Source organism: Cyphellophora attinorum (assembly GCF_001299255.1).
Source record: "Cyphellophora attinorum strain CBS 131958 chromosome Unknown Contig56, whole genome shotgun sequence".
NCBI classification, from domain to species: Eukaryota; Fungi; Ascomycota; class Eurotiomycetes; order Chaetothyriales; family Cyphellophoraceae; genus Cyphellophora; species Cyphellophora attinorum.
In genome coordinates this window covers 26,646-51,469 of record NW_017253284.1, presented here as the reverse complement: position 1 = coordinate 51,469, position 24,824 = coordinate 26,646, and the positions used below count along the sequence as shown (strand labels likewise).

Genomic DNA, 24,824 nt, shown 5'->3' with positions numbered 1-24,824 from the left:
GTTTGTGATGCATATATTGATGATTGCGCCTGCCTTCGAAAGGATGCTCGTCGGTGTTGAGCTACGGCAAGTGCGACTCAGGCTTGTAGCCTCCAATCATCTCCTCTCCTCACCTGTTCACCCTACCCATCACCTACATACACCATACAAGTCATCATAGCTGCGTATCGTTTGCGTACAGGTCTTACATCGTTGCCGGAGGAATTCACGCGTTCCATTGCTTTTGCCCAGTTCTATTTCGTTGGAGTCACTGATTACCAACATGGGCTGTTCTCAAACATACCGCATCATTACCGTCTGCGTATCCAGCGCCTGGACGGTTCTAGCACATGGAGAGGACGAGTCCCATTCTCACATCACCGAGATCAGCGAGATTCCAGAAGCAAGCGACACCTACTTCCGGGTGCCGACGGCATCGGGCATTCTGTACGGTCATGTCGGGCTGATGCTGCTTGCCTGGGTAGGCTGCTACCCGATCTTCCTGACATTGGATGTCGCACGCTCGAAGTACGCCTATTCGGCCCAAATACTCTTCCTGGTACTCAACGCGATCGGAACAGTCTTTGGCCTCGCGTACAAGAGCAAGACACCCGATCTGTATCCCGGCAGCGTTCATGGCACAATCAGCTGGTTGATGACAGCAGCCGCAGTCGCACAGCTCCTCCCAAGACTGCTGCGGAGCTACCTGGACCACAAGTCTACAGGGACCGACCCAGCGTTGCTACAGCGTGAGGCACAATCACTCATGTACGCACCGGTGCCCGAAGGTACGTCGACGATGATGCATGGGAAGGGGAGACTGCTGGCTCTCACCGCTCGGTGTCTCCGCCTACTTCAGAGGCAGGCCGCAATACGAATAGGTTGCCTCACATATATCGAATCTTTTGCGAAGCATTGCGGTTCGAGCCTAGCAAGCGCTACACAGAGAGCAGCTCATGGACGGCGGGTAGTGTCAGGACCACGTGAAAATGACTATGGCACATATCCTGCAGAAGTTGTCTGCAATAATCAGCGCGCTCTTGGTCGTCCTGACCTTTGTGAATATCTGCAGCGGATTGGTGACCATGGCCGGGATCTTCGTAAGCGCAGAATCCTGTCCATCTCCACGAGCAACGCTGACAATATTTAGCACGGCATAGAAATCTTCAACGGCTTAGCGCATTTCATCAAGGGCGGTATCTTCTTCGGGTTCGGCAGCTTGACCTTGTGGTACTGGATGCGCAGCTATCTACGCATGGAGTCGGATTCAAGTACGAAGTACATGCCAGACCAGAACCACCAGCCGAGATCAAGTCGAGGTTTCACGCTCGAAAGGCTGGAATGTTCGCTCATCCTCATCTACGGTGTCACAAACGTCTTCCTTGAACATCTGTCCGGCTGGGGCAAGGCATGGACGGCGCAGGATCTCGAGCACGTCGCAATTTCGGTTTTGTTCATTGGCGGTGGATTGGTGAGTGACGCGGACCGCTCCGACAATACCTCAGACAACATGCTAACGACCGAACAGTGCGGTCTGATGATCGAATATCAAGGATACGGAAAAGTCACTAGACACGAGCCAAACACGCCCGATGCATCCTATCCCACCGCCGAAAAGCACACTACAACGACGACGATCTCAATCAACCCGATCAACCCGCTGATCATCTTCCTCTTGGGCAAGATACTGGCTGGTCACGGTCAAGACACCGGCCAGTCCACAATGATGCATTCATGGGTTGGAAATCTTCTCGCAGGAGCCGCCGCGGCACGAATCCTCACATACCTCCTGATGTACTTGGCGCCGCCCTCGTCAAGCTCATCTGCCCGAGCGCCATCGGAATCAGTCACGTCGTTTTGTCTGATGACGGCGGGCCTCATGCTCATGGCGAGTAACTCGGATACAGTTGACGCAATGATCCGATACAAAGTCAACGCAATGATGGTCGCTACGATGGCGATGAGCACGACTGCAGCCTCGATGGCATGGTTCATGGCGCTTTTCGCGGTGGGACAGTGGGCTCGAGGGACAAAGGCACGGAGTAGGTCGGGTGTCGGCGTCCAGTAATTGTTGTGGTGTTGGGTAACCTATGGGTCGGTCAAATTGGTTTGTGCATCACAGGTCGCTATCGTTATGACTGAGCGCATCGTTATACCCCATCTGTACTGCGTCCAACATCGATTTCAGATGTCGCGTACTTAGGTAGTCAGGTCCAAGACTTCAAAATGCGAGCCTTGACACTTCTCTCGCCTTATAAAGCGTAATTCACCAATCGATGAGAACCTCCAAGACAGTGAGTAAGCCGCCAGTGCTTGACGTATTTTCGCAGCACACAAAAGTATGAAACAGCCTGCCTTTCAGGCGAACAGGCCGCCTGTAACCTCGATATAAGCACTCTTCGGATCGATCGCATGCCCAATGACGAATGCCGATCCCAGCCGCCGCTTGGCGGCAGCCTATCATGACCCCTGGAGCTTGTGCGTACTTTTTCGCTAGGCGCTACTTATAGATTTGTCGAAGATACGCTTTAGGATTGAGTATACATTGGAATTCTTCAAGTGGAGGAACCAACAGTCGTTTCCGCATACATTGATGGTCGGCGTAGCAGGAAAGTCCAACGCATGCAAGACATGCAAGAAACGGAAAGTCAAGGTGAGTTCTGGACGTCGATTCGCGTTGCACCAAATCTGGGGTTTCGACCGAAAGACGTCAATGGCGACTGGATACTGATATATATGGCAGTGTGACGGACAGAAACCAGTCTGTGAGCGATGTACAAAAGGCGGCCATGTCTGCTACGGCTACGACCGGAAAGTCCAGTTCCGGCATCTCAGTGCCCTGGATCATGATAACCTCTTGGCTCGTAGCCAGCCGCAGACTTCGTTGACAGAGCTGTCGCGGTTGCTCTATGGACCGTTCGCCCCGCTGGAAAGCACAGGCGGTGATGGTAGACATTTGCCTGCGGAAGGTGTAGAGAGCGTAGACCCAATCGGACTTACAGGATCACGATCGCTGGCCAGTTTCCCATTCAGACAGGATCCCGACAAAACCACACCGCCAGGAGAAACAGTCTCATGGATCCAAGCAGTGGCCTCATGGCGAGGCAAATACGCCTCCCTGAACCTAGCAATGTCCGCCCTCAGCATGATCTGCCTGAGCCGAACAGGCGGCGACGAGCGCCATCAGAGCGAAGGCGCCATCAAGTACGGCCAGGTCCTGAGAGATCTGCAGGATACTTTGGCCATTGACAGCCTGGCGCTAGAGGAGCAGACGCTGGCAAGCTGCATGACGCTGACCATCTTTGAGGTCATGGCACCGTCAGGAGGCGATGTGTCTGGCTGGTCGAGGCATGTCCAGGGGATTTCGAGGCTCTTTGAGCTTCGAGGTCCAGAGCTGCATGTTTCTGGTTTGGCGCATCGGTTGTTTCTTGGGTTTCGCTCTTCTGCTGTGAGGATCTTCAATTTGCACCCGTTCATGTATGTATGACCAGCAGCTGATACTATGCCGATAGGCCATCCACGCGCTGGCTCTGCGCAAGCCAACGTACCTCGCGGACCCGGATTGGCTGGTGATCCCGTTCACCGTGGAGCCCAAGACGAACTTTCATGCCCTGATCGACATAATGCTACAGATACCGGCATTCGTCGACCAAACAGATCGACTGGATTGGGCCTTACAATCAGAGATATCCGCACTGACACGACCGGAGCTTCTGGTGCGAGGCATGGAACTGCACCAACAGCTCAAAGACTGGTACGGCAGCCTTGGCAGCAAGTCCAAGGACCCCTTCTACGTCGAGAAGAGGTCTTCTCTCGCAGTGCCGAACCGAATACCTGCTAGCCTCGAGTCTGTCTTCCCAGTTTTTCTGCACTTCCAATCCTTCGAAGTCGCACGGATGCATCTCTTCTACTGGACAGCACTGGTCACGGTCAGCTACAACATCCTCAAGGTAGCTGGCTCGGATTTAGACGTGAGAAAGTGCTCAGACGGCACCATGCTGCCGGAAGCTGACGTAGCTGCGCTCCGTAAGGAAGCTCTGGACATCGCAATACTTATCGCACGGTCAATGGAGTTCCTCCTTTCGGAAGAACGGTTTCTGCTCTCGGAAGAAATGCATATTCGTGGAGTCTTGAATACGTTGTATCCTTTGCACACTGCGATACACGTTTTCTCGAGTTTGCAGGAAGCGGAGAAGGAGGCGTGGTGTCGGGCTGTCTTCGATGGGCTTGCTCAGCGGGGCTATCCGTTTGGACAGATACTGAGTCGTGCGGAATGGGATGATATGCCTGCTTTGCTGGCTGGAAAGGCGCCCGCTTGGGAGGTATGACTGCCACGTCCACCAGGGTCTTCGGGGCAGAGGCGTTGACGACCCACGATCGGGTTTGGTGGATTGTGTCGTGGAATGGGCACAAGGCTTGTCTGATTTTCAATATTGCTTGAACGGCTGATACTCAAACTGACCACGATCATCGCCATTGCCCGCCATCGTGTCGTGAAGGTTCTGAACCGACTTGACACTACTCTCTGCCTATGAAAAGTCCGGAATAGCGCCCGCCTCGAGCACAAATTACACACCAACATTCACCAGGTATACTGCTTCGATCCCTCGCAGTGGTGACCTGCAAGCTGTGTGGAGTACCCCTGCGTTAGCATGTTGGCGACACCCATCGATGTTCTTGTATTGGTGGGACAATTCCAGGACCTTCCGCCGAAAGAACAAGCTCATGCGACGAAGCAAAATCAGACGTTGGCCGATCGATGTTGGCCGAAAGAACGATAAAAGACAGAGTAGCCTTCCTGCCATCTGTTACAGCTTCGATCCTCCACGTGCTCATCCACCTCGATCTGGACTACTGCAGGGGTGGCAATGCAGAGTGCAAGACTGTCAAAGCCTGGCAAGCAGCAGCAGTAGTCGCGATTCGTGAGCCGATATCTGGGAACAATGGGCACCAACGAGTGGTCAACTCCTGAGATCTCGTGTTGGGCAAAGCCACAGCAGCGGCAAGCACGAGCTGTATGCGCTGTCAAACATGTCAAACAGTCAAGCCTGCTTAGCCCGTTTCTTGCTTCGACGATGCTTTCTGGTGGCGTGACGATGCAGTGGTACGCACGGCAACACGAAGCGGCATCGGCTCTGGTCCTCGCCGATGACGCTTGCTAACAGCGGAAGCAAACCATTTGGACTGCGCAGTACAATGATTACGGCGACTACTCGGGCGGCCTTATATGGCAGCAGCAGCAGCAGCAGCAGCAGCAGCAGCAGATACAGACCTGCGAAGGAGCCGGTCGCAATGTGTAAAGTGTCGTAGAGAAGTCAACGTAGCTGCACACGTGCATGCACGTACAGTACTCCGTACCTGCAGCTTAGCGAACGACATTGTGCCTAGCTCTGTCCCAGATACGAGATGTCACCCTATAATCATCCTCAACACAATAATGTTCAGATTGTCCTTCATTCGTCGTTGCACAAAAAGATTCTAGCCTCGGCTTTTAGTGCCAGAGATCGAGGCGTGGAGATCAAGCGTTCAGGGCCAGACCGCCCGCCACGAGCCATCGTGGAGTCAACACAATTACACCTCGAGAATGACAGGCGATCTGGAGCGACAATCTAGAATCGCCCGAAGCTTGAAAGAGTGTTTTTTAACCTTGAACAGCGGAGAAGGCAAGTGAAATCAGATAAGCCAACGAGATCCTGACAGCGATAACGACATCTGGAAATCGCTTGAAGTCGCAGATTTTGATGAGGAATCAGGGGTGGATTTGAAGCCGCCGTCGGATGCCACTCTGCTGCATCCCCGGAGTGCCGAGGCTTGGGAGTTCGAGCTAAGCAGATTTACGCGAGGATGATTTTCAGCATGGAGCCGTGGTTCGTCGATCAGGCCACGACAGACATTCCAATATTCGCGCGGCAAGGTGAGAAGTCAGCACGGAGGGCTCTGCGACTGTGTGCTGCCGCACGACCACGACAACAGTCAGGAATGGCAAACGTATGGCTGTTTCAATGCGTCATCTTCGGCCCTTGCGAGTCCTAAATGCTGTACTGTCTTCCAAACATCCTCGCTATCATCAGATCGATCAGTGATTATACCTGTTCATAGCCTGTGTTCTAGATGACTGTGATGTACAAGATGATTTCGTGAGCTCAGTGTCAAGCAGAAGAGCTCTCCACAGACTCGTTCCTCCGAGAGGTCGAGCCTTCGCCGCCGTCATACTCCACCCTCCATTCCATGTTCTTCGTTATTATCATCCTTTTGCTGTCGTGACTGTCAAGACTCTGCCGCGAATGCGAGACGTGACTTGCGTGTGAGACCATGTCTGGGCGTAATCGTGCCTCAGAATCAGAATAGTCAGATTGGGCACTCTTCTGTTTTCGATGACCAGCTGGCCCTCGTCGCCCTCCGCTCCTGCTCGAGTCGCTGTGCTTATTGCTGTTCTTGCTGTTTGAGACTTTGCTGAGATCATAGCCCTCCGGCATGGTCCTACCTCGGCTGCCCTGATAACGTGTATCGGCCAAGTAAGGTCGAGTGAATGGCCGGAGGAATGGTCCTAAACATGCAGCAGCCGTCGCAAGTAAACTGTATGCCACCTCTGCTTGCGTCCAAATTGCGGCGCTATAGCCAACCAATGTCGGATCATCAGAATATACCTCGTCGTGGAGGTAGTGCAGCCGTATGGCAGCTATAGCGATGACAGGAAGCCGCACCGCGAATGCCATGACGACGGTTGCTTTCAGCTTCAGCGCCATCTTGAGACCTGCAACGAGGTAGATTGATAGTCCAAAGATAGCAACCTCGGTAGCGATGTCCACTGCGGCGACATAGGCCCAGCGGGAGAAGAGACCACTACACTGTCCTTCCAAGTCTGTGAAAGAGCCGGCCGGCGTGCATGCGATCGTGATGACCAAAATCGAGCTAAACGCCCATGCGATGGATGCTCCGATGTTGACCCATGCTACAAGTTTGTGCATCTTGACAGCGGTGAGGCGCATAATCAGTGCTATCACGGAGCATTTCGACAAGCATAGAGCGATCAGGTATAGGAGACTGCTTGCATAGTCGGCCTGGGGATCATTAGTAAGGGCAGCGGCAAGAGCGACGATATCGCGCACCTTCCCAACGCGGGCAATAGCAGCTGCGTCCAAGTCACTTCCTGTTCGACCAAAACCTTCTCGAACTTCTACGAAGACAGCTGTCGATTGGGCCACACCGATTGCCTGTCACAAGATGTCAGAACCATCGCATCAACGGCTTTGTACCAGGAATGCACTCACCGTCGCCACTGTAAGAGTGGTATCATCGTACGACCATGGCCCGCTGACCTTTAGCCGCACATACACTCTCGTTAGGAATGCGACCAGAACGAAGGAAAGGGTGACAGTAGCAACTACCACAACTGCTCCCCGCTTGTCTGTATCGGATATGATCAGCGGTGGGCTCGATGCCATTCTGGGAACCTCGTGGGCTATAATGTGAGTGACTGGAACCTCATTGAGCGCCGACGTCGTGTACTGGCAACAGAAATGAGGAAAAAGATACCAACGGCGAGGTCAACGGCACATGTGAGGTTTATGGATTATTAAAGCCAGCCGCATCCTCAGGCTCAGCTGAGCACCACTCACGAGACACTCCGGCACCCATTGAAATGAGGATGGCGCTCGCAGAGTTCCAAGGCCCGACTCTTGCAACTCTGACATGGTTAACACGAGGTTCTCGAGCTGAACTTGCCAAGGGTCTTTGAGTGGCTGATTTGCAGAAGATAAAGAGGTGAAGAAAAGGTGCAACTCGCCGGCACTAGCACCTGTTCCCCACCATTCCACCCCCCTGCAAAGGAAAACTCCATCTGTAAGCGACTGCTGATTTGGCGAACCCAGGCGGCGTCGGGCCTAAGGGAGCCCTTTTCCTAGCGCCCTCTTCTTTCGTTGTGGCCACCATGCATTTGCTCTTTTGGTGGGATCAATGCCGAGGAGTTCTGCAGCTAGCGACTCAGCTAGAGGAACAAGAGTTGCAGTTCCCCGGCAATTATGGACTCGAGGTAGATCGCTTCAAAGAACCTCCGACCTCATCACCTCCTATCATGTCCTCACGATCAAGACAAGGATTCGCTAGATGGCACATCAAATACGAAGGTACACCAGTCGCATCCCAGCCGAAAAGTTCTGAGTTGCAGCATTGACACGTGGAGGCGCCCGTCAGCCAGACCCTATCTGTCACCCTTCATCATTCTTGTCAAATCTTGGTCGCTTTAACTCTGGAGGGCTTTGTCCGCTCTTTCATTCACGTGTACTGTCCTTTCCTCGTACCGTTGAGCGGTTTGGCGCGTTGTTTGTACCACCAAGATGTCTGCACAGCGCGATGTGAGCAGCTCGCCAGACTCTTCACCACCCTCGGAGCTGCATCAACGGAAGGGGATTTCGCACCAATTCGACGTTGAGGATGGCGATGATACTGCATATGCTGGCCTTCCAGGCCACACAAGCAACGATGCGCGGGACATGGGTCGAATGGGCAAGACTCAGGAGCTGAGAGTGCGTTTCTGGCTACGCAGGAAGACTTCTGCTAACCAGTCGATAGCGAGACTTCCGACCGCTGTCTGCATTGGCGTTCACTGTCATTCTGCAGGGTACATGGGAAGTTCTGCTTGTGTGAGTGAATTCGTTCCGCCCTCGCCAGCCCATTGACCTTCGACAGGGCTACAACTCAAGGCATGGTCGACGGAGGTATTGCTGGTCTGTTTTGGTCCTACGTCTGGACATGGCTCGGGTTCAGCACAGTGATGGCTTCTCTTGCTGAGATGGCTCGATGGCGCCGACTGCTGGAGGACAATAGTGAGTGTCATGTTTCTGCCACGATTTTGGCTCGTGCTGATGACTCGCAGCCACTGGGTCTCGGAGTTTGCGCCTATCAGATACCAGAAAATCTTGAGTTATGTCACAGGTAAGGATAGTGCCTGCTTCAAGTAGGGAACGAGGAGCTGACCAACGGATCAGGCTGGATGGCGACGTTGTCCTGGCAAGCGGGTACTGCGTCCGGGCCGTTCCTCGTCGGCACGCTTATCCAAGCCCTGATCCAGGTCAACGACGCTGACTACGTCTGGGAGAATTGGCACGGGACCTTACTTGTCATCGGCATCACCCTCCTCGTCTTCGCCTCGAATGTCTGGGGTGCACGCGCAATGCCCATGGCACAGAACCTCATGCTGGTAGTGCACGTCTTTGGCTTCATCAGCATTATTGTCGTGTTCTGGGTCCTCGCACCTCACAACTCTGCGAAGACGGTCTTCACAGTCTTCACCAACAGTGGAGGTTGGAGTTCGATGGGCTTGTCACTTATGGTGGGACAGATCTCGGCGATTTATGCCTGCATCTGTGAGTCTCCTGTGCTACATGACACAACGATCGTGCTAATTCGGATGACAGGCTCCGACGCCGCGGCTCATCTGGCCGAAGAGATCAAAGACGCCGGCGTGACGGTTCCACGCGCCATGGCATGGGCTTACATATTGAACGGTGGCCTCGGCTTCGTCTTCCTCATCTCCTTCCTCTTCGCCATCACCGATCTCGATGCTGCTCTCAACGACGAGACGGGCTATCCTTTCCTCACAGTCTTTGCGGCTGCTGTCAATACCGGTGGCGTCAACGGTCTGACTGCCATCGTCACTATCCTCATCTTCGCTGGCACCGTCAGCTTCAACCTTTCGACCAGTCGACAGACATGGGCATTCGCCCGTGACCAGGGCCTGCCATTCAGCAAGTGGATCGCGCACGTCCATCCCGGCCTCAAGGTCCCTGCCAACAGCGTTGCTTTCACATCAGCCATCACGATCCTGCTGTCCCTCATCAATATTGGCTCCGATGTCGCTTTCAACGCGATCATCTCGCTCAATCTGGTGTCCCTCATGTTGACATACATGGTCTCTATCGGCTGCGTACTCTACCGCCGAGTCTATCAGCCCGACCTGCTTCCGCATGCTCGCTGGAGCCTGGGGAAGATGGGCGCCCCGATCAATGCAGCAGGCTTCATCTACAGCACTTACGCGTTCTTTTGGTGCTTCTGGCCTAATGCGACACCTGTTACGGCCGAGGACTTCAATTGGGCTGTGGTCATGTTCTTTGCGATTCTGTTCTTCTGTGTGATAGATTGGTTTATTCGGGGCCGGAGGAAGTTTACTGGACCTGTTGTGTTAGTCGATGGTTGGACTGGACCGGCTACGGGATGAGATCGATGCCCTCGGGACCGTCCAATCGGATGGGCTTGTATACGAGCTTCTCGAGCCCCGATCATTGCACATAGTCGTACGTATGCTTGCATTGTTGCTAGATTTGGAGCATTTGCATAGCGCTCAGAAGTACAGCAGGCAATTTTCATCATCAGAGGTACGTCATGGAGGCTTAGCTGGCCACTCCGACGGAACCCGTCTCCGGACTCTTTAGTGTACGAGGTACCGTCGCAAGATGGGTACACATCGAGCGTATGCTGCGCTCCCGACGTAGATGATGTAGGCGTCATGAAATCTAGGCACCCTTGTTGCTGCATCGTCACTGAGAGAGAGGGAAGAAGTGCACTGCCATGGTGGGCTGTATATAAGATGCTCTTGGTCCTCAACAGAACTTGAAGACAGCCTCAGTACTACTCCACAACATCCAAAGAACACCATCCAAAACTCCAAAACCAACACTACAAACACATCCATCAACATGCAGAACGAACGTGGCCAAGGCGTCTCGCACGCAGCGGACTCAAAGCTTCCCGAGACAGTCCAGTCAAAGGTTCCTGCAAGTGTCGAGCACAACGTCCCAGACTCTGTCCACGACACTGGCGCCAACCCACAAACCGGCAAGGTGTCGCACGCCACCGGAAAGTCCATCGTCCCACAGGCTCTGCAGGAGGGTCTGCCTGAGAAGGTATGCATCGCTGAATCTCTCTGGGAGGATGCACATGCTAACAACAACAGGTCGAGAAGGTCGTCCCCAACAAGATCCATGATACCAAGGGCGCCACCTTCTCTGACGGATCTGTTGGGAAGTAGATAGAACCATCCGATGTCACGGAATGTATTAGGAGGGCTGCGATGATGTTAATGGCTATACCTGGTCGCTATTCAGACCTAGGGGTTCTATAGCAAATCTATCGCTCCTCTATGTTCCGATCTATTCTTCTGCCTCCAACACGATGTGATTGGCCGTACTCTCAACGCGGACCTGGTTGTGACCACCATGAGTCGCATGGTACGAAACTGTATTTCTTTGCGGAGCTTTCCACAGAGCTCGTCCACTTGGCTTCACAAGCCATCGGTCTCGGCTGGCTGGCGTTCCTCATACGGGAGCATCGGCGTCACCTTCTTCACCACCCTCGCAGGACTTCCCATCACTACCGACCAGCTCGGGACATCCCTCGTCACTACGCTACTTGCGCCAACAGTGACACCGTCTCCGATCGTCACACCCGGCAGAATGACTGCGTGTCCGCCGATCCAACAGTCCTCCCCAATGGTCACTTCTCGTGCATACTCAACATTGTCTCTCCGGCTCTGCACCTCCGTCTCGTGCGTCGCGGCGAAAATACTGACATTTGGCCCGAATAGCGTCCTCGCGCCAATCGTGACGATCCCGCAGTCCAGAATGCACAGATTGAAGTTCGCGTACACTCGGTCGCCCATGCGAATATTGCAGCCGTAGTCGATGGAGAATGGAGGCTCGATGAAGCAATCGGAGCCCACTGATCCGAGGATCTGTTTCAATTGGGCGTCTCGGTGTGTGGCGAGCGTCTCGAATGTTGCGGATGGGTCGTCGTGAGGAAACCAACTGTTGTAGCGGTGACTCCATGCGCGAGCTTTGAAGCGAGCTGTCTCGAGTGCTGGATCCAGGGAGTTGTAGAGCATTCCAGAGATCATCCGCTCATACTGTTCGCACCATGGGACGTTAAGAAGTGTGCGTGCGATGGCAATCTGGTCCGCATTCTTGGATGTGCTCGCCATACTGGTGGCGACAGCCGAGGCACGAGCGGCGACGAGGCCTGAGCGTTGTTGTTAGGTAGTCGAACCTCGATAACGTCGCGACTCGCGACTGCGATGATGTCAAGCCCGAATATTTTGCCGACTTGTGGGATGCCCACGTTTCTCTGGGCGGAGTTGCGCACCCTGCGGGATCTTCTCCGTATTAGATACGGGAATGCTTCGGACCTGTAGATAGCATTGAAAATGCATGTGGCTTTCAATCATTGTCGTCTGTATCCGCCTCTGTCGTCTTTGGGTTCGAAAGACGTCGGCTCCCTTCTTGTGGAAACCTCGAAAGCAATAAGACGAAGAAGCCAACAAAGGCTACTGCCCCGTTGCAGACAAACACCAGGTAGGTCTTTTCGATGCTCGCGAACGCAGCAAAGATCAGACCAAACACGAATGTCGTGAGTAAGCGAGCGAACATCTCGACGATGGCGATAGCGCTGAGGGCATCTGTACGATCTTCTGCTGGGCACATCTGCAGAATGACTCCTTTCGCTGCAGAAGCCGTACCTGCACCAAACGGCAGGACAGCCGCAAGAAGGTACATCTGCCAGCCCTTCTGAATGAATGCTGCACCACAGGTGAGAGCGCCATCGATAAGTATGCTTGCTCTTGTGTAGACAAGATCAAATTCGAAAGTCTCCTGCTCGCCGGATGCTTTCGGCGGCATGACGTCCTCCTGTTCCTCGTCTTGCATTGCATTTGCGAGTTGTGCTTGCTCGGAAGGCGTTGCGGTGCCGGATGTGGTAGTAGACTGAATAGCTGATGCATGTCGCTCGGCTCGAGATTCCATGACGCGTCGACCGAGCTTGATGATGCGAGGGAACGCAAACATCAGAAAGGTTCCGCGAAGAAATGAGTGTGTGGCCACAACGTAGCTATTTCGTGTAGGTCCGAAGCCGAAAATGTCTGTAGCGTACATCTGTAGTAGAGCAGGAAGATATCCTGTGGCCAACACAGCGATAAAAGCTCCGGCTGCTAGGAATACCGCGCCGTACTCGGTACTAACGGATCCTCCAGGTCGAACCCATTTCGACGGCAGAATCGTTCGCAGTGGTCCCAACATCCGGCGTATGCTTGATTCAGACTTGTCCTCCGTGGTAGGTCGCGGCGGAAACCATGGAAGGAAGCAGATGACGAAGACAGTCGACGTCAAGAACACAACCAACGCCACATGGAAAGGCGTGGCCATCTCCCACACGTCAGCCAGAAATCCTCCAATGAGATAGCCGACAGCAGACCCGAACATCATACAACCCTGCAGCTTTCCCAGCGTTCCAGTTCTTTCCTTGTGCTCGGTCACTTCTGTCACGTAGGTGTTAAGAGCCAGCATGTAGCCGTTCGGGCCGCCCATGACAGTGACCATCTGTGAGCACTGCATGAGGACAATGCCTGCGTAGCCACCCGTCGCAACACTGATACTTTGCACGACAAGCCTGACAGCAGGAAAGAAGACCTGGAGCGCCAATGCTGTCTTGACACCGAGCTTTGTGATCGTCCACTTCGTTAGAAAGAGGTTGATGAAGCCGAACAAGGTCGTAGAGGCGCCAAGAAGTGACACGGCACGAGCGGTGCCTGCTTCAATGGTTGGGATCGAGCATCGATCATGTCCTGAGGCTGGTGGCTCAGCATGATGCTGGTAGTAAACCTCGCATGTCATCAATCGCAGGACGTAGATGATAGGGACTTGTGTGATGCCGAATGACAGTGACACCAGAAAGCCGCACAGCAAAACAAAGTGCACTGGCTCAAACCATACTCGCCTTCTCTGAGAGGCGGCATGAAGGCTGTCGCTGCCGAGGAGAGCAGTCGTCTCAGTGGCTTCGGCAGGCGCTTTCGCTGCGCTGTCAGACGTCATAATTAGCAGAAAGACATTGAAGATGGCGACATCGTGATTTCATCTCACTCAAGAAGTGGCTGAAGTGGCAGCGGAGTCCTCAACGCTTACCACTGAAGCACGACATCAGGTGGCGACAAGAACGGCAGGAGCGATGGAGAAATGCGGCAGTCATCGCGGAGAACATCGCAGCTGCGAGGCTGAAGAAGGAAATCGAGAAGGCTGAGATATCGGATCGAACTTGCCGCAGGATTTCAACATTCATCATCCTCCATCTGCACTATCAGCACTATCAGCACCATAGTGCTCCCATCAGGTACGGAGCATGATCACTCATGGATGGTCATCCTCAAGGTGTTGCAGCCGTCTACCCACTCGCTTGGATTGTAAGCTTGCGACGCGCCATTTGATCGTTCAAGCTCATGCAATGGGCTCGAGAGCGTGAGATCTCGAGCTCCGACGACCTCAAATGCTTCAAGCGAGGCCAACATGCCACTTGTTGCGCTTCGCAAGTTAACTGTCTGCCACCGGCGAACGCATCGCCTGCAAGCTATGCTCCGGATTTGTTCGTTGCAACCTCACTATGCACAGATCAGTCGTCTTCCCCGCAGAATTGATCTGCATCACCGGAACTTCTCCGGATCCAGGACCTCTTCGTGCACCCCCACACTTACTCCAGACCTGCTAACGGCTTTGTGGATCAATAGCAATGCCACTGAAGATATTGCCGGTAAGTAGGGTCAACTTCGGCTACGGCGGTGCCAAATTGCCCGTCGGGGACATATCATGAGCATGGTGGACTGCATAAATACTCCTCCGCAAGACGAATCTGGCTCTCTTGTCTGGTCTTGATCCATATTGCTGTATAGGCCTTCACAATGAGCAACGACAAACGTGCTGAGGCGGACACTATAGAGGCCGAAGCCACTGACAATGGCCTCGACCACCTCAAGGATGTCGACCTTCATGACAAAGCTCTGGCCAACCAAGCCCTCGAGGGCGCTACACAGGAACACAACGTGGGAGTATGGAAAGCCTTCAAGCTGCACAAAAGGGCTGCAATCTGGTCGATTCGTGAGTACACGCCTTGCCCGAAGCCAATCTCGACTGACACCGGCAGTGATATCGACCACAGTCATCATGGAAGGCTACGACGTGACCCTCATCGGCTCGTTCTTCGGGTATCCTTCATTTAGAGAGAAATACGGCGAGTATCTCAACGAGGAATCCGGCTATCAGATCTCTGCTCGTTGGCAGCAGAAGTTCAACGCCATCGGCGCCACAGCGAATATCGTCGGCGCTCTGCTCAATGGCTGGGCGACTGCCAGATGGGGCCACCGTAAGGTTCTCATCGCGTCGCTCTTCTGGCTTACCGCTTTCATCTTCGTGACCTTTTTCGCGCCGACAATCGAGGTCATGCTTGTCGGCTCGATCCTGTGCAATGTTCCATGGGGCGTCTTCGCCACAACTGGTCCCGCATATGCTTCCGAAGTCACCCCACTGGCGATTCGTGGCTACCTGACAGCATACGTCAACCTATGTTGGTGTATCGGTCAGTTCATCTCGGCCGGAGTCCTCAAAGGACTCGTCAATAATCCGACAGCCTGGTCATATCGTGTGCCTTTCGCCATCCAATGGGTCTGGCCCATCCCCCTCGCCATCGCCGCCTTCCTCGCCCCAGAATCGCCATGGTACCTGGTCCGTCAAGACCGTCTTGACGCAGCAAAGCGCTCCCTGGAACGACTTTCCCAGCCTGAGCACCATCACGAGATCGACTCCACCGTGGCCATGATGGTGCACACCAACAAGTACGAGATCGCCGAGCGCGAAGGCGTGACCTACTGGGACGCGTTCCGCGGCACAAATCGTCGACGAACCGAGATCGCATGCGTGGGATTCTTGAGCCAGATCACCAATGGTGGCGCGCTGTGCTATTCGGGCGCTTTCTTCTTTCAACAGACTGGGATCTCAGCCAGCGCGGCGTATGGCATCGCTCTCGGCGGCACGGGTATTGCTTTCGTTGGGACGATCATCTCATGGTTCTACATCTATCGCTGGGGGCGGAGGACTATCTGGCTTGTGGGCTTCAGCGCTCTTGTCGTCATTCTATGGACTATTGGCTTTCTGGCTATCCCGAGTCCACAAACGAAAGCGTTGGCTTGGGGCCAGAGTCTGCTTTGTATCGTCTGGCTTGGTGCTTACTCAATGACCGTGGGACCGATCATCTATGTGATCGTGTCTGAAGTTGGCTCCACGAGGCTGCGCACGCAAACTGTTGTACTGGGTAGAAGTACCTACTATGTTGGGAACATCATCTGTGGTGGCTGATTCAACCGGAGTTGCTCTCGCCGGGTTCATGGAATGCGAAGGGGAAGACTGTAGGTGTTTCATGCTGGGAGAGTCTGGGATGACGAGCTGACATTAAGCACAGGCGTTCTTTTGGTCGGTTCTGGCGACGTTCACATTAATTTGGGGATATTTCCGACTCTTCGAGACTAAAGATCGGACGTTTGGTGAGCTGGACTTCATGGTCAGATTCCCTTCAGTCCCAACGCCAATGAAATGACTGCTGATGCAGCGAACAAGTTCACGAACGGTGTCACGGCTCGTCAATCTGCCAAGTATCGTATCAATGAGGAGGTCATGTACTCCGCTGAGGAGACTGTGAAGAGTTGATCGAACTGCCCGAGCATCCAATGGCTTGGATCGTTGGCGTTGGAAGTCAGGGCCATCCTAGGTATGATGGTCCACGTCATCATTCCCGCTACAAGTACAGTACATGAGCACCAAAACACATACACTACTGCTTACAGTTTCGCCTTGATCCCATCCTCGCCCTTCTTCTCAAAATACTCCTTCACCCTATCCCTCGCCACATCCACCACCGCCCGGTCCTCGACCGTCGGCGGAACATTGACCTCCTTGTCGTATTTCCCCTCGACGCCGTTCTCCACCAGCTCCCGCAACACCCGCCGCAGAGTCTTGCCCGAGCGCGTTTTCGGGATCATTCCCCGACCCATGACGATCCCGCCTAGTGTTGCAATATTCCCGATGTTGCTCCGCACAAGGTCGTTGATCTCTTTGAACAGCTTCGAATCCGGCACGGCGCTTAGCTGCTCGCCTCCCTTTGGCGCTGAGGAGGGCTGCACGAACGCGAAGGGGAGGTGGCCCTTCATTGGGTCTGGGATGCCGACACAGCCGCCTCGCCAACGCCCTCGTGCGCCGTGATAGCTTGCTCGATCGCACCGGTGCTGAAGCGATGTGCTGCGACGTTGATGATGTCGTCTGACCGAGACATGACATGGACGTAGCCATCATTATCGATCATGCCTGCGTCGCCTGTATCCATCCATTTCCCGTCGAAGCGTTTGAGGTAGCCTTTGTAGAACCGGCTGTCGTCGTTGAAGAGCGTTGTCAGTCCAGCCGGGCCGAAAGGCAGCTTCAAGACGATGTTGCCCATGCCGCCTTGCTCGACTTCTTTGCCGTCGTCGTCCACGATCCGCACGTCGAATCCCGGTTGTGGCTTGCCAGCTGAGCCGGGCTTGATCTTCAGTGCTTTTGGTGCTGTTGTGGAGTTGGGGTTTTTGCCGATGTCTGGACGGAGAGCGAGGCCAGTCATCGGCGAGCCGGATTCGGATGACCACCAGTGGTCGATGACTTGGGTGTCGGGCGCGGCGTACTTCTCGACGATTTCTTGGAAGCGTGTGACAATCGCGGGCTCGGATCGCTCGCCGGCAAGAAACAATGCTCGCAGCTGCTTCAGCCCTCCACGTTCGCCGATCTCCTTGACCATCTTCAGCTCGGGGTCCTCTTTCCTGATGGCACGCAGCGCTGTAGGTGCCGTGAAGAATGTTGTGACCTTGTGCTCTTCGATCATCCGGAACACCTGACCGGCATCCGGCGTGCCGACTGGCTTGCCCTCAAACAGAATCGTTGTTGCACCAGCCATGAGCGGGGCATAGACGATGAAGCAGTGTCCGACGACCCAACCAATATCTGAGCCAGTGAACATGACATCGCCAGGTCCTTTGACGTCGAAGAGATACTTGACCGCAAGATTGAGCTGCGCTGCATGGCCACCAGCCTCCCGGAAAACGCCCTTCGGCAGACCTGTGGTGCCTGATGTGTAGATCACGTAAATACCATCCGTGCTCTTAACTGGGACTGGACTCGCTCGCAGCCCTCTCAACTTTGCCGATTTTACCAGCCGCTGCCAATTCCTCTGCCCATCCTCTTTGTGCACCGGATCCCACCTCTTCTCGTCCCTCTGCCATATGATGGTCTTCTCAGGCTTATGACTGCTCTTCTCAATCGCACCCTCCACGAACGGCCTGTAGTCAAGCACGCCCTTCGCGCCCTCGATCGCACAACTCGCGGTAAGGATGACTTTCGGCTTCGCGCCATCAATCCTCTGCGCCAGACTCGCCGCCGCAAACCCGCCAAACACAACCGAATGCATCGCACCCAGATGCACCGTCGCCAGCATCCCAAATATTGCCGCAGGTATCATAGGCATGTAGATGAGCACCATATCACCCTTCTTCACGCCCTCTTCCCTCAGCACGCCGGCCAACGTTTCCACCTCTTCCAGCATCTGCTTGTATGTGAACTTTTGCTTCTGCTTCGCCACAGGACTGTCCCATATCATAGCAATATTCTCACCCCGCCCAGCATTGACGTGTCGGTGCAGGCAATTATAGCTCGTCGAGATCTCGCCATCGGGATACCACGACCAGTGAGGGTGTTCTGTGCCATCTTTGAGCTTCTTGGTTTGTGTGCTGAAGACCTTCGAGTAGGGCTTGTGCCAGTGCAGCTGCTTGCCGTGGACGTCCCAGAACTCTTCGGGCTCTGAGAGGGACCAGTTCTGGACCTCGTCTTGGATCGTGTTGTTTGGCGCCATTGGCGGCGACTTCGTGTTGGGGAGGCTAGTCAGGTTTGATGGGCTCGTACAGACGCGTATGGTGGTGAAGACAGCAGGAGTCTATTCGAGCGTGCGGAGAGCCTCGGTCGAGCAGATCTGGTGACGTTGAGCACAGGAGGTGTGACGCGTGGGAATATGTAGGACATGAAGCATCGCTGAAGCTCGCGAGAGCTCTTCCGCCCCTTTCACACGACTCCATCGCGCTCTCGTCGTGAACACCGGGCCAGCGGCGTTGCTGATGTACGCCCAGACTTGCGGAGGGGTTGGGCGAGTCTGCCGGCTTGGATGGGCGTAGCCGATCATCGGCGTAGGCGCAGGTCATCAACCATTGGTCTCCGCTTCCCGAAAAGCCGGGGTAAGCTTTACCGTGAGTGCCGAACGCCGGCTGACGTCAGTGTCGACGCGAGACCGGATGAGCAGCGATGCAGCTATATTTTCTTCAACACAAGAGCAATGGTGACGGGCATGCAACGCCATTCATTGTATTACTCAGCAGTCCGTGGGCTCCAAGCAGTCCGTGTACGCGTCCGTCAGATAAAGTGCTCCCAGACACAGCGGACGTAGACCTGCTCTCCAGACAAGCGGACATGTGTCGCTGCAAATATATTCCAGAGCATCAGCCTTCTGTACGGTATATGTCGGTGAGGCTTGCCTGCAGAAATGTTGACAAGAACGATTTGTGTGGTACACTGAATCTCAGTAATACAGGATCTTCTCCGAATGAGGTGATGTGCCCCTCGCGAGGTGTATGAATGGACTTCATAGGTATTGTACACGTCTATCGATGTTCCGCCTGCAATGCTTGCCCCGAACGCCACGCTCAACCATAAATGCAACGCCTGAGAGGTGACCCCAGCGGTATCAATACACCATTGTCTCCACCAGATCTCTCGAGCTGCGACCCACGGCGATCTTGAATTCACCTGTCGGAAGCACCCAATTCTGCTCGACGACATCCCAATAGCTCAAGTCTTTGCGTGTGAGATCCAACTGTATCGCCTTCTCCTCACCGGCCTTCAGCTCAATCTTCGTGAAATTTCTCAGCGTCCGCTCCGGCATGTCAATCACGGCGCCGTGCGCATCCTTAACATCTGTTGGCAACGACACGTAGACTTGAACCACGTCTTTTCCTTTTCGATCGCCAGTATTCTTGATCTTGAGGTCGACTTGAACGTGGACGTCGAACAGGCTCGGGTTGCCACCTTCGCCACCTCCAGCTTGACCAGGAATCTGCACCTCACTGTAGCCATCCGGATAAGGATACGAGCCCTTTCTGACTTTGGACACATCGGTAATATAAGGATAGATGTACTTCTTGAACCGGCGAATGCCGGCAGGGAAGAGTAAAGTTCCAGCATCAGGTAGACTCAAATCTGTCTTGGGAGGCTCAATGCCAGCAAACCGAGGAGTGGGCAGGCGAGTTTTCGGAAGCACTTCCGTGATCTTCAGGTCGCTGTACTCGAAGCTGGTGTACGAGAGACCGAAGCCGAAAGGGTACTGTGGCTCGATGCCTGCTTTGTCGAAATGGCGATAGTCGATGTAGAGACCTTCCTTGAAATCCGCTTGCGGTATAAGATGGTTCGGGTAGTACAAGATGGGCGCGCTTGGCCCGTAGTCCTTCATGCCTGCACCAATGGTGTATGGCAAGCGACCGGAAGCATCGACATCGCCGAAAAGCACATCGGTGAGCGCATTGCCACTTTCTTGACCAGGAAGGTGCGCATACAGGATTGCTTTGACGCCAGGAAGATTTGCTGTATCGTTGAGAAGGATGGCACCGATGGTGTGGACGACGACGATTGTCGGGCCTCCGCAAGAGCTTGCAACGTCCTTGATCAGCTCGTCTCCATTCTTTTGGAAGTGAAGGTCAGGACGATCGGCCCGAACATTGCTCCAGCGTTTGTGCCCTTCTCCACCATCAGCATTCGCAAACACCAAACAGAGATTCTGCTCGGAAAGGCTGGCTCGTTGCTTCGAGCTGAGAGTGTCCGACAATATAGCCGTCACCTCCACAGCTTTCTGATCGAAGGTAGCGTTGATGGCCGATAACGGGTCGACAAGGTAGGTAAACTCGGTTGCGCCAGATCCCCAACCAACAGCAAGAGTGCCTTGATTGCAGGCTCGATCGTCGCAATAGTTCGGTCCTTTGCCTGGCCCAGCATCGTCGCCGACTAGGGCTACCTTCTTCCGCGTATCATCCTTGCCATGGATACCGCTCAGCTTAGGATCCAGCGGCAGGATCTTGTCGTCGTTCTTGAGAAGGGCAATCGCTTCAGCAGCCACTTCGCGGGCAACCTTCCGGCTCTCTGCGTTCTCAGCTTCGATGAACTTGTTGACGATAACATTCTGTTGTGGCGAGGAGCTGCCATCGTGAGGCTTGCCGTACTCGTTGTCGGTCCAAGAAGAGAAGTTCGGACCATCTGAATCCCACTTGTCCTGGCCGAGCTGATACCAAGCAGCAACAATGCGAAGGGCCATATCATTGACTCGAAACATCGGCACCGAATCGTTGAGGGCAGCAATGGACAGATGCTCGCCCCACAGGGATTTGCCGTCGACCCAATTGATGCCATCGCCCGGCATTGTCATGTCAAGGCCAGCAAGCGCAGATGCAACGCCACTTCGATGCGCAAGCCAGTCCGACTGCACAAAGCCTTGGAAACCCAGCTCGTCTTTCAGAATGCCGTTCATGAGCTTGCTGTTCTGGCAGGCGTAGGAGTTGTTGACCATTTGGTAGGAGCACATGACACTGGCTACACCAGCGCGGACAGACTCGGCGAATGGCCATGAATAGATCTCGTGCATTGTTCGATCGTCGATGTTGGAGGACAAGCCTTCAGGCAGGCCCCATTCGAAGGACTTTCTGTAGTGCTCTTGCTCGTTGCCGACGAAATGCTTTGCAGTCGCCATGACACCTTGTGATTGAATGCCGAGGATGGTCTCATAAGCTGCGACTCCTTGAAGGACAGGATCCGCGCCGAAGCCTTCCCAGTTTCGACCGCCAGCAGGATGTCGACCGAGAGGACCCATGGCCGGACCCAAGAGAACATTGACACCCTTCATCTTTGCTTGCCGAGCATGAGCTTCACCTCTTCGGCGCATGAGATCTCGGTTCCATGTCGCACCCACCGTGATACCTGCAGGGAACGACGTCGCATGATCAGTGAATCGTAGGCCGAGCGGGCCGTCTTGTAGACACAGTCCAGGAAAACCAGCCTCGATCGCAGGTGCAGTGTTGCCGACGCAAAGGCCCATTGCCCATCCGACACCTGTTGTGATATTGACCTTCTCCGCCAGCGTCATCTTGTCTACCATCTCTTTTGCCTTTGCGTAGCTGTCCTTCCATGACTCGATCGTACCGCCGCGAGGTGATGGATACCACGGAGGAGACTGGCCGTCGATGAGCTGCAGTCTATACGCCCAGTATCCGCCGCCGCCGATTGAGCCGACCGTGATGGCTAAGACGAGGACACAGATGGCGATACACGTTTTGCTCAGCGCTCGGCAGCCACAGAACCGTCGCTTCTCTCGTCGGGAAGCGGCTGAGTAGGGTGGTGGGGGTGAGGCAGGCGGGATTTTGGTGAGAGGAATGGCTTGTTCATCGTCGCGGTACGGCCGGTCATCGTATGGCCCGTGGTCGATAGAGTCCGAGTCGTCCTCATCATCTTCGCCCGCACGGGCTGGTACACTTGGGACGAACTCATGTTTCCGACGCGCAGTGGCCGTCCACAGCGGAGATGGTCGGAATAATGCTGCTTCGACTCGGAGACTTGGGACGAGCAGGGACTAGCGCCAGGTACGAGCAGAAGCGTGGCGTTGGAATGGATGTGGGTGCTTCGGCACGAGGCGTGGCTGACACTTGCCAAGCCAAAACTGACTCGTCGACTCCCGACTGCCGAGGAACACCAAAGGTCGTTCCGGGCAAGCGCGGCTAACCGGGCACAAATTCCCAAGCTGCTGCTCCGATTCCAGCTCTCGAGGGGCAACCGAGAGCCTCCAACCTTTACTTGGTAGTGTTCATGCTCCGAGTCGGAAGGTGACCGACGCAAGAAAAAACAACAAATTGATACTTGATCCTCACCATCGTCACTCACCTCCAAGGGCAGTTGACAGATTTCTATACTTTTGCTCTGCCCGCGTTTTGACTCTTCCCCTCTTGCAAACACCAGTCACACCTATTTGCTGCATCGTCGCACCGCGTCTCAGACATGCTCTCCTCGCTCAAGAGAGCTCCCATCCGAAGCCTGTGCTCCTCCTCCGCAGCTCGACCTCTCACCACTGCTGCAGCACGAATTCTGCCTCGACTGTCCGCGCCCTTGTCCCATCCCAGCAGATCCCCCGCCATGTCGCAGACCTTCTCGACCGCAACTCCCAAAGCCTCGGCCGCGCCGCCGCAGTCCTCGCCCCCAGTCTACGACCAGGAGATCCTCGACATCGCCAACTACGTACACAACTACGATATCACCTCCGAGCTGGCTCTCGATACCTCCCGCTATATCCTCCTCGACACCATCGGCTGTGGGTTGGAAGCTCTACGGTTTCCACAATGTACTGCACTGCTCGGGCCGATCGTCGAAGGCACCACCGTGCCCAACGGGACCACAGTTCCCGGTACACCCTACCAGCTCGATCCCGTCAACGGCGCTTTCAATATTGGAGCGATGATAAGATGGCTGGATTACAATGACTGCTGGCTGGCTGCTGAGTGGGGCCATCCCTCAGACAATCTTGGTGCTATTTTGGCCGTGGCAGATTGGATTGCAAGAACAAACCGAGCAGGAGGCAAGCTCGGCAATGGCAAGATCCCCACAATCCGCGATGTCCTCGACGCCATGATCAAGGCCCACGAAATTCAGGGCTGCTTGGCTTTGGAGAACTCCTACAACAAGGTCGGCCTCGATCACGTCGTGCTCGTCAAGGTTGCCTCGACTGCGGTCGTCAGCAAGCTGCTCGGCCTCACCGAAGCCCAGACGCGCGACGCAGTCACACAAGCGTGGTCGATGGTCAATCTCTCCGCACCTACCGCCACTCTCCCAACACCATGTCCCGCAAGTCGTGGGCAGCCGGTGATGCTTGCCAGCGAGCCGTCAACCTCGCGCTAAAGGTCCTCAAGGGCCAGAACGGTGTTCCCAGCGTCCTATCCGCTCCCGTCTGGGGTTTCTATGATGTCCTCTTCAAGGGCAAGAAGTTCGAGTTCCAGCGCCCCTACGGCGAGTACGTCATGGAGAATGTTCTCTTCAAGGTCTCATATCCCGCCGAGTTCCACTCCCAAACCGCCGTCGAGGCTGCGCAAAAGATCTACAAAATCCTCGCCGACATGGGCAAGTCAGCCGCGGACATCAAGGAAGTCACGAACCGCACCCACGAAGCCTGCATTCGTATCATCGACAAGCAGTTCAAGGCTATGGACAACTTCGCCGATCGCGATCACTGCGTGCAGTATATGGTTGCCAATATGCTGATTTTCAACCGCCTCGAAGCTACTGACTACCTCGACGGCGGCGAGGCAGCAACTTCGCCTCTCCTCGAAGACCTTCGCAAGCGCATCAAGTGCGTCGAGGACCCACAGTTCACCACGGACTACCATGATCCCAGCAAGCGAACCATCTCCAATGCTTTGACCGTCACGCTCAACGACGGCACTGTGCTGGACGAAGTCGTCGTCGAGGCACCTCTTGGCCACCGTCTGCGTCGTGATGAGGCCAAGCCAGAGATCATGAAGAAGTTCAAGCGGCATTTGGGCCACCACTACGAGCAGGCGAAGATCGATGAGCTTGTCAACCTCAGCACTGATGCAAGCAAATTGGACTCGACGGAAGTTGACAAGTACATGGACCTGTGGCGGCAAAAGGAGATGAAGTGGTAAGATGTCAAAGAAGGCGCAATGTTGGGAAGATTTTCCAGGAACGAAAATAGATAGCAATCGAAATCAATTGAGCACTTGCGCTGGCCCTAATGGTTGACCTTGATTCCAGGAGCGCTCAACGCTCGGCGAGATTGAGCTGACGGTGGCAGACAACGGACATCCTCTTGACGGTCTCTGCTCTCGACGTGGCCTTTCACCGCTACCTTCGAAGATCGAAGTACTT

The 24,824-nt window shown here is 54.7% G+C and overlaps 10 protein-coding genes across 10 annotated transcripts; 6 read left to right on the top strand and 4 right to left on the bottom strand.

Annotated features, from left to right (window-relative positions):
• Positions 1-262: 262 nt before the first annotated feature.
• AB675_11208 (uncharacterized protein) lies at positions 263-2,047 on the top strand (the record flags this gene model as incomplete). The annotated part of the gene is made up of 3 exons (XM_018140035.1): positions 263-767; positions 1,140-1,450; positions 1,508-2,047. The coding sequence occupies 3 exons, from the start codon at positions 263-265 to the stop codon at positions 2,045-2,047; spliced, it is 1,356 nt and encodes a 451-aa protein (XP_017994542.1).
• A 525-nt stretch (positions 2,048-2,572) lies between these two features.
• On the top strand, positions 2,573-4,307 carry AB675_11207 (uncharacterized protein; the record flags this gene model as incomplete). The annotated part of the gene is made up of 3 exons (XM_018140034.1): positions 2,573-2,632; positions 2,723-3,460; positions 3,492-4,307. The coding sequence occupies 3 exons, from the start codon at positions 2,573-2,575 to the stop codon at positions 4,305-4,307; spliced, it is 1,614 nt and encodes a 537-aa protein (XP_017994531.1).
• Positions 4,308-6,128: 1,821 nt separating this feature from the next.
• On the bottom strand, positions 6,129-7,424 carry AB675_11206 (uncharacterized protein; the record flags this gene model as incomplete). The annotated part of the gene is made up of 3 exons (XM_018140033.1): positions 6,129-7,040; positions 7,089-7,193; positions 7,251-7,424. The coding sequence occupies 3 exons, from the start codon at positions 7,422-7,424 to the stop codon at positions 6,129-6,131; spliced, it is 1,191 nt and encodes a 396-aa protein (XP_017994536.1).
• Positions 7,425-8,315: 891 nt separating this feature from the next.
• Positions 8,316-10,195, top strand: AB675_11205 (putative amino-acid permease; the record flags this gene model as incomplete). Its single annotated transcript, XM_018140032.1, has 6 exons — positions 8,316-8,504; positions 8,551-8,621; positions 8,668-8,808; positions 8,855-8,913; positions 8,967-9,344; positions 9,396-10,195. The coding sequence occupies 6 exons, from the start codon at positions 8,316-8,318 to the stop codon at positions 10,193-10,195; spliced, it is 1,638 nt and encodes a 545-aa protein (XP_017994523.1).
• Positions 10,196-10,673: 478 nt separating this feature from the next.
• Positions 10,674-11,005, top strand: AB675_11204 (uncharacterized protein; the record flags this gene model as incomplete). The annotated part of the gene is made up of 2 exons (XM_018140031.1): positions 10,674-10,880; positions 10,931-11,005. The coding sequence occupies 2 exons, from the start codon at positions 10,674-10,676 to the stop codon at positions 11,003-11,005; spliced, it is 282 nt and encodes a 93-aa protein (XP_017994525.1).
• Positions 11,006-11,257: 252 nt separating this feature from the next.
• Positions 11,258-11,953, bottom strand: AB675_11203 (Nodulation protein L; the record flags this gene model as incomplete). The annotated part of the gene is made up of 1 exon (XM_018140030.1): positions 11,258-11,953. The coding sequence occupies one exon, from the start codon at positions 11,951-11,953 to the stop codon at positions 11,258-11,260; it is 696 nt and encodes a 231-aa protein (XP_017994526.1).
• Positions 11,954-12,188: 235 nt separating this feature from the next.
• Positions 12,189-13,835, bottom strand: AB675_11202 (uncharacterized protein; the record flags this gene model as incomplete). Its single annotated transcript, XM_018140029.1, has 1 exon — positions 12,189-13,835. The coding sequence occupies one exon, from the start codon at positions 13,833-13,835 to the stop codon at positions 12,189-12,191; it is 1,647 nt and encodes a 548-aa protein (XP_017994548.1).
• Positions 13,836-14,692: 857 nt separating this feature from the next.
• AB675_11201 (Maltose permease MAL61) lies at positions 14,693-16,490 on the top strand (the record flags this gene model as incomplete). The annotated part of the gene is made up of 5 exons (XM_018140028.1): positions 14,693-14,888; positions 14,935-16,091; positions 16,154-16,192; positions 16,246-16,344; positions 16,401-16,490. 5 exons carry the CDS (start codon positions 14,693-14,695, stop codon positions 16,488-16,490), a joined length of 1,581 nt encoding a protein of 526 aa, XP_017994541.1.
• Positions 16,491-16,621: 131 nt separating this feature from the next.
• AB675_11200 (Acyl-CoA synthetase short-chain family member 3, mitochondrial) lies at positions 16,622-18,714 on the bottom strand (the record flags this gene model as incomplete). Its single annotated transcript, XM_018140027.1, has 2 exons — positions 16,622-16,984; positions 17,011-18,714. The coding sequence occupies 2 exons, from the start codon at positions 18,712-18,714 to the stop codon at positions 16,622-16,624; spliced, it is 2,067 nt and encodes a 688-aa protein (XP_017994533.1).
• Positions 18,715-23,078: 4,364 nt separating this feature from the next.
• On the top strand, positions 23,079-24,601 carry AB675_11198 (2-methylcitrate dehydratase; the record flags this gene model as incomplete). The annotated part of the gene is made up of 2 exons (XM_018140024.1): positions 23,079-23,801; positions 23,849-24,601. 2 exons carry the CDS (start codon positions 23,079-23,081, stop codon positions 24,599-24,601), a joined length of 1,476 nt encoding a protein of 491 aa, XP_017994530.1.
• Between the last annotated feature and the right edge of the window lie 223 nt (positions 24,602-24,824).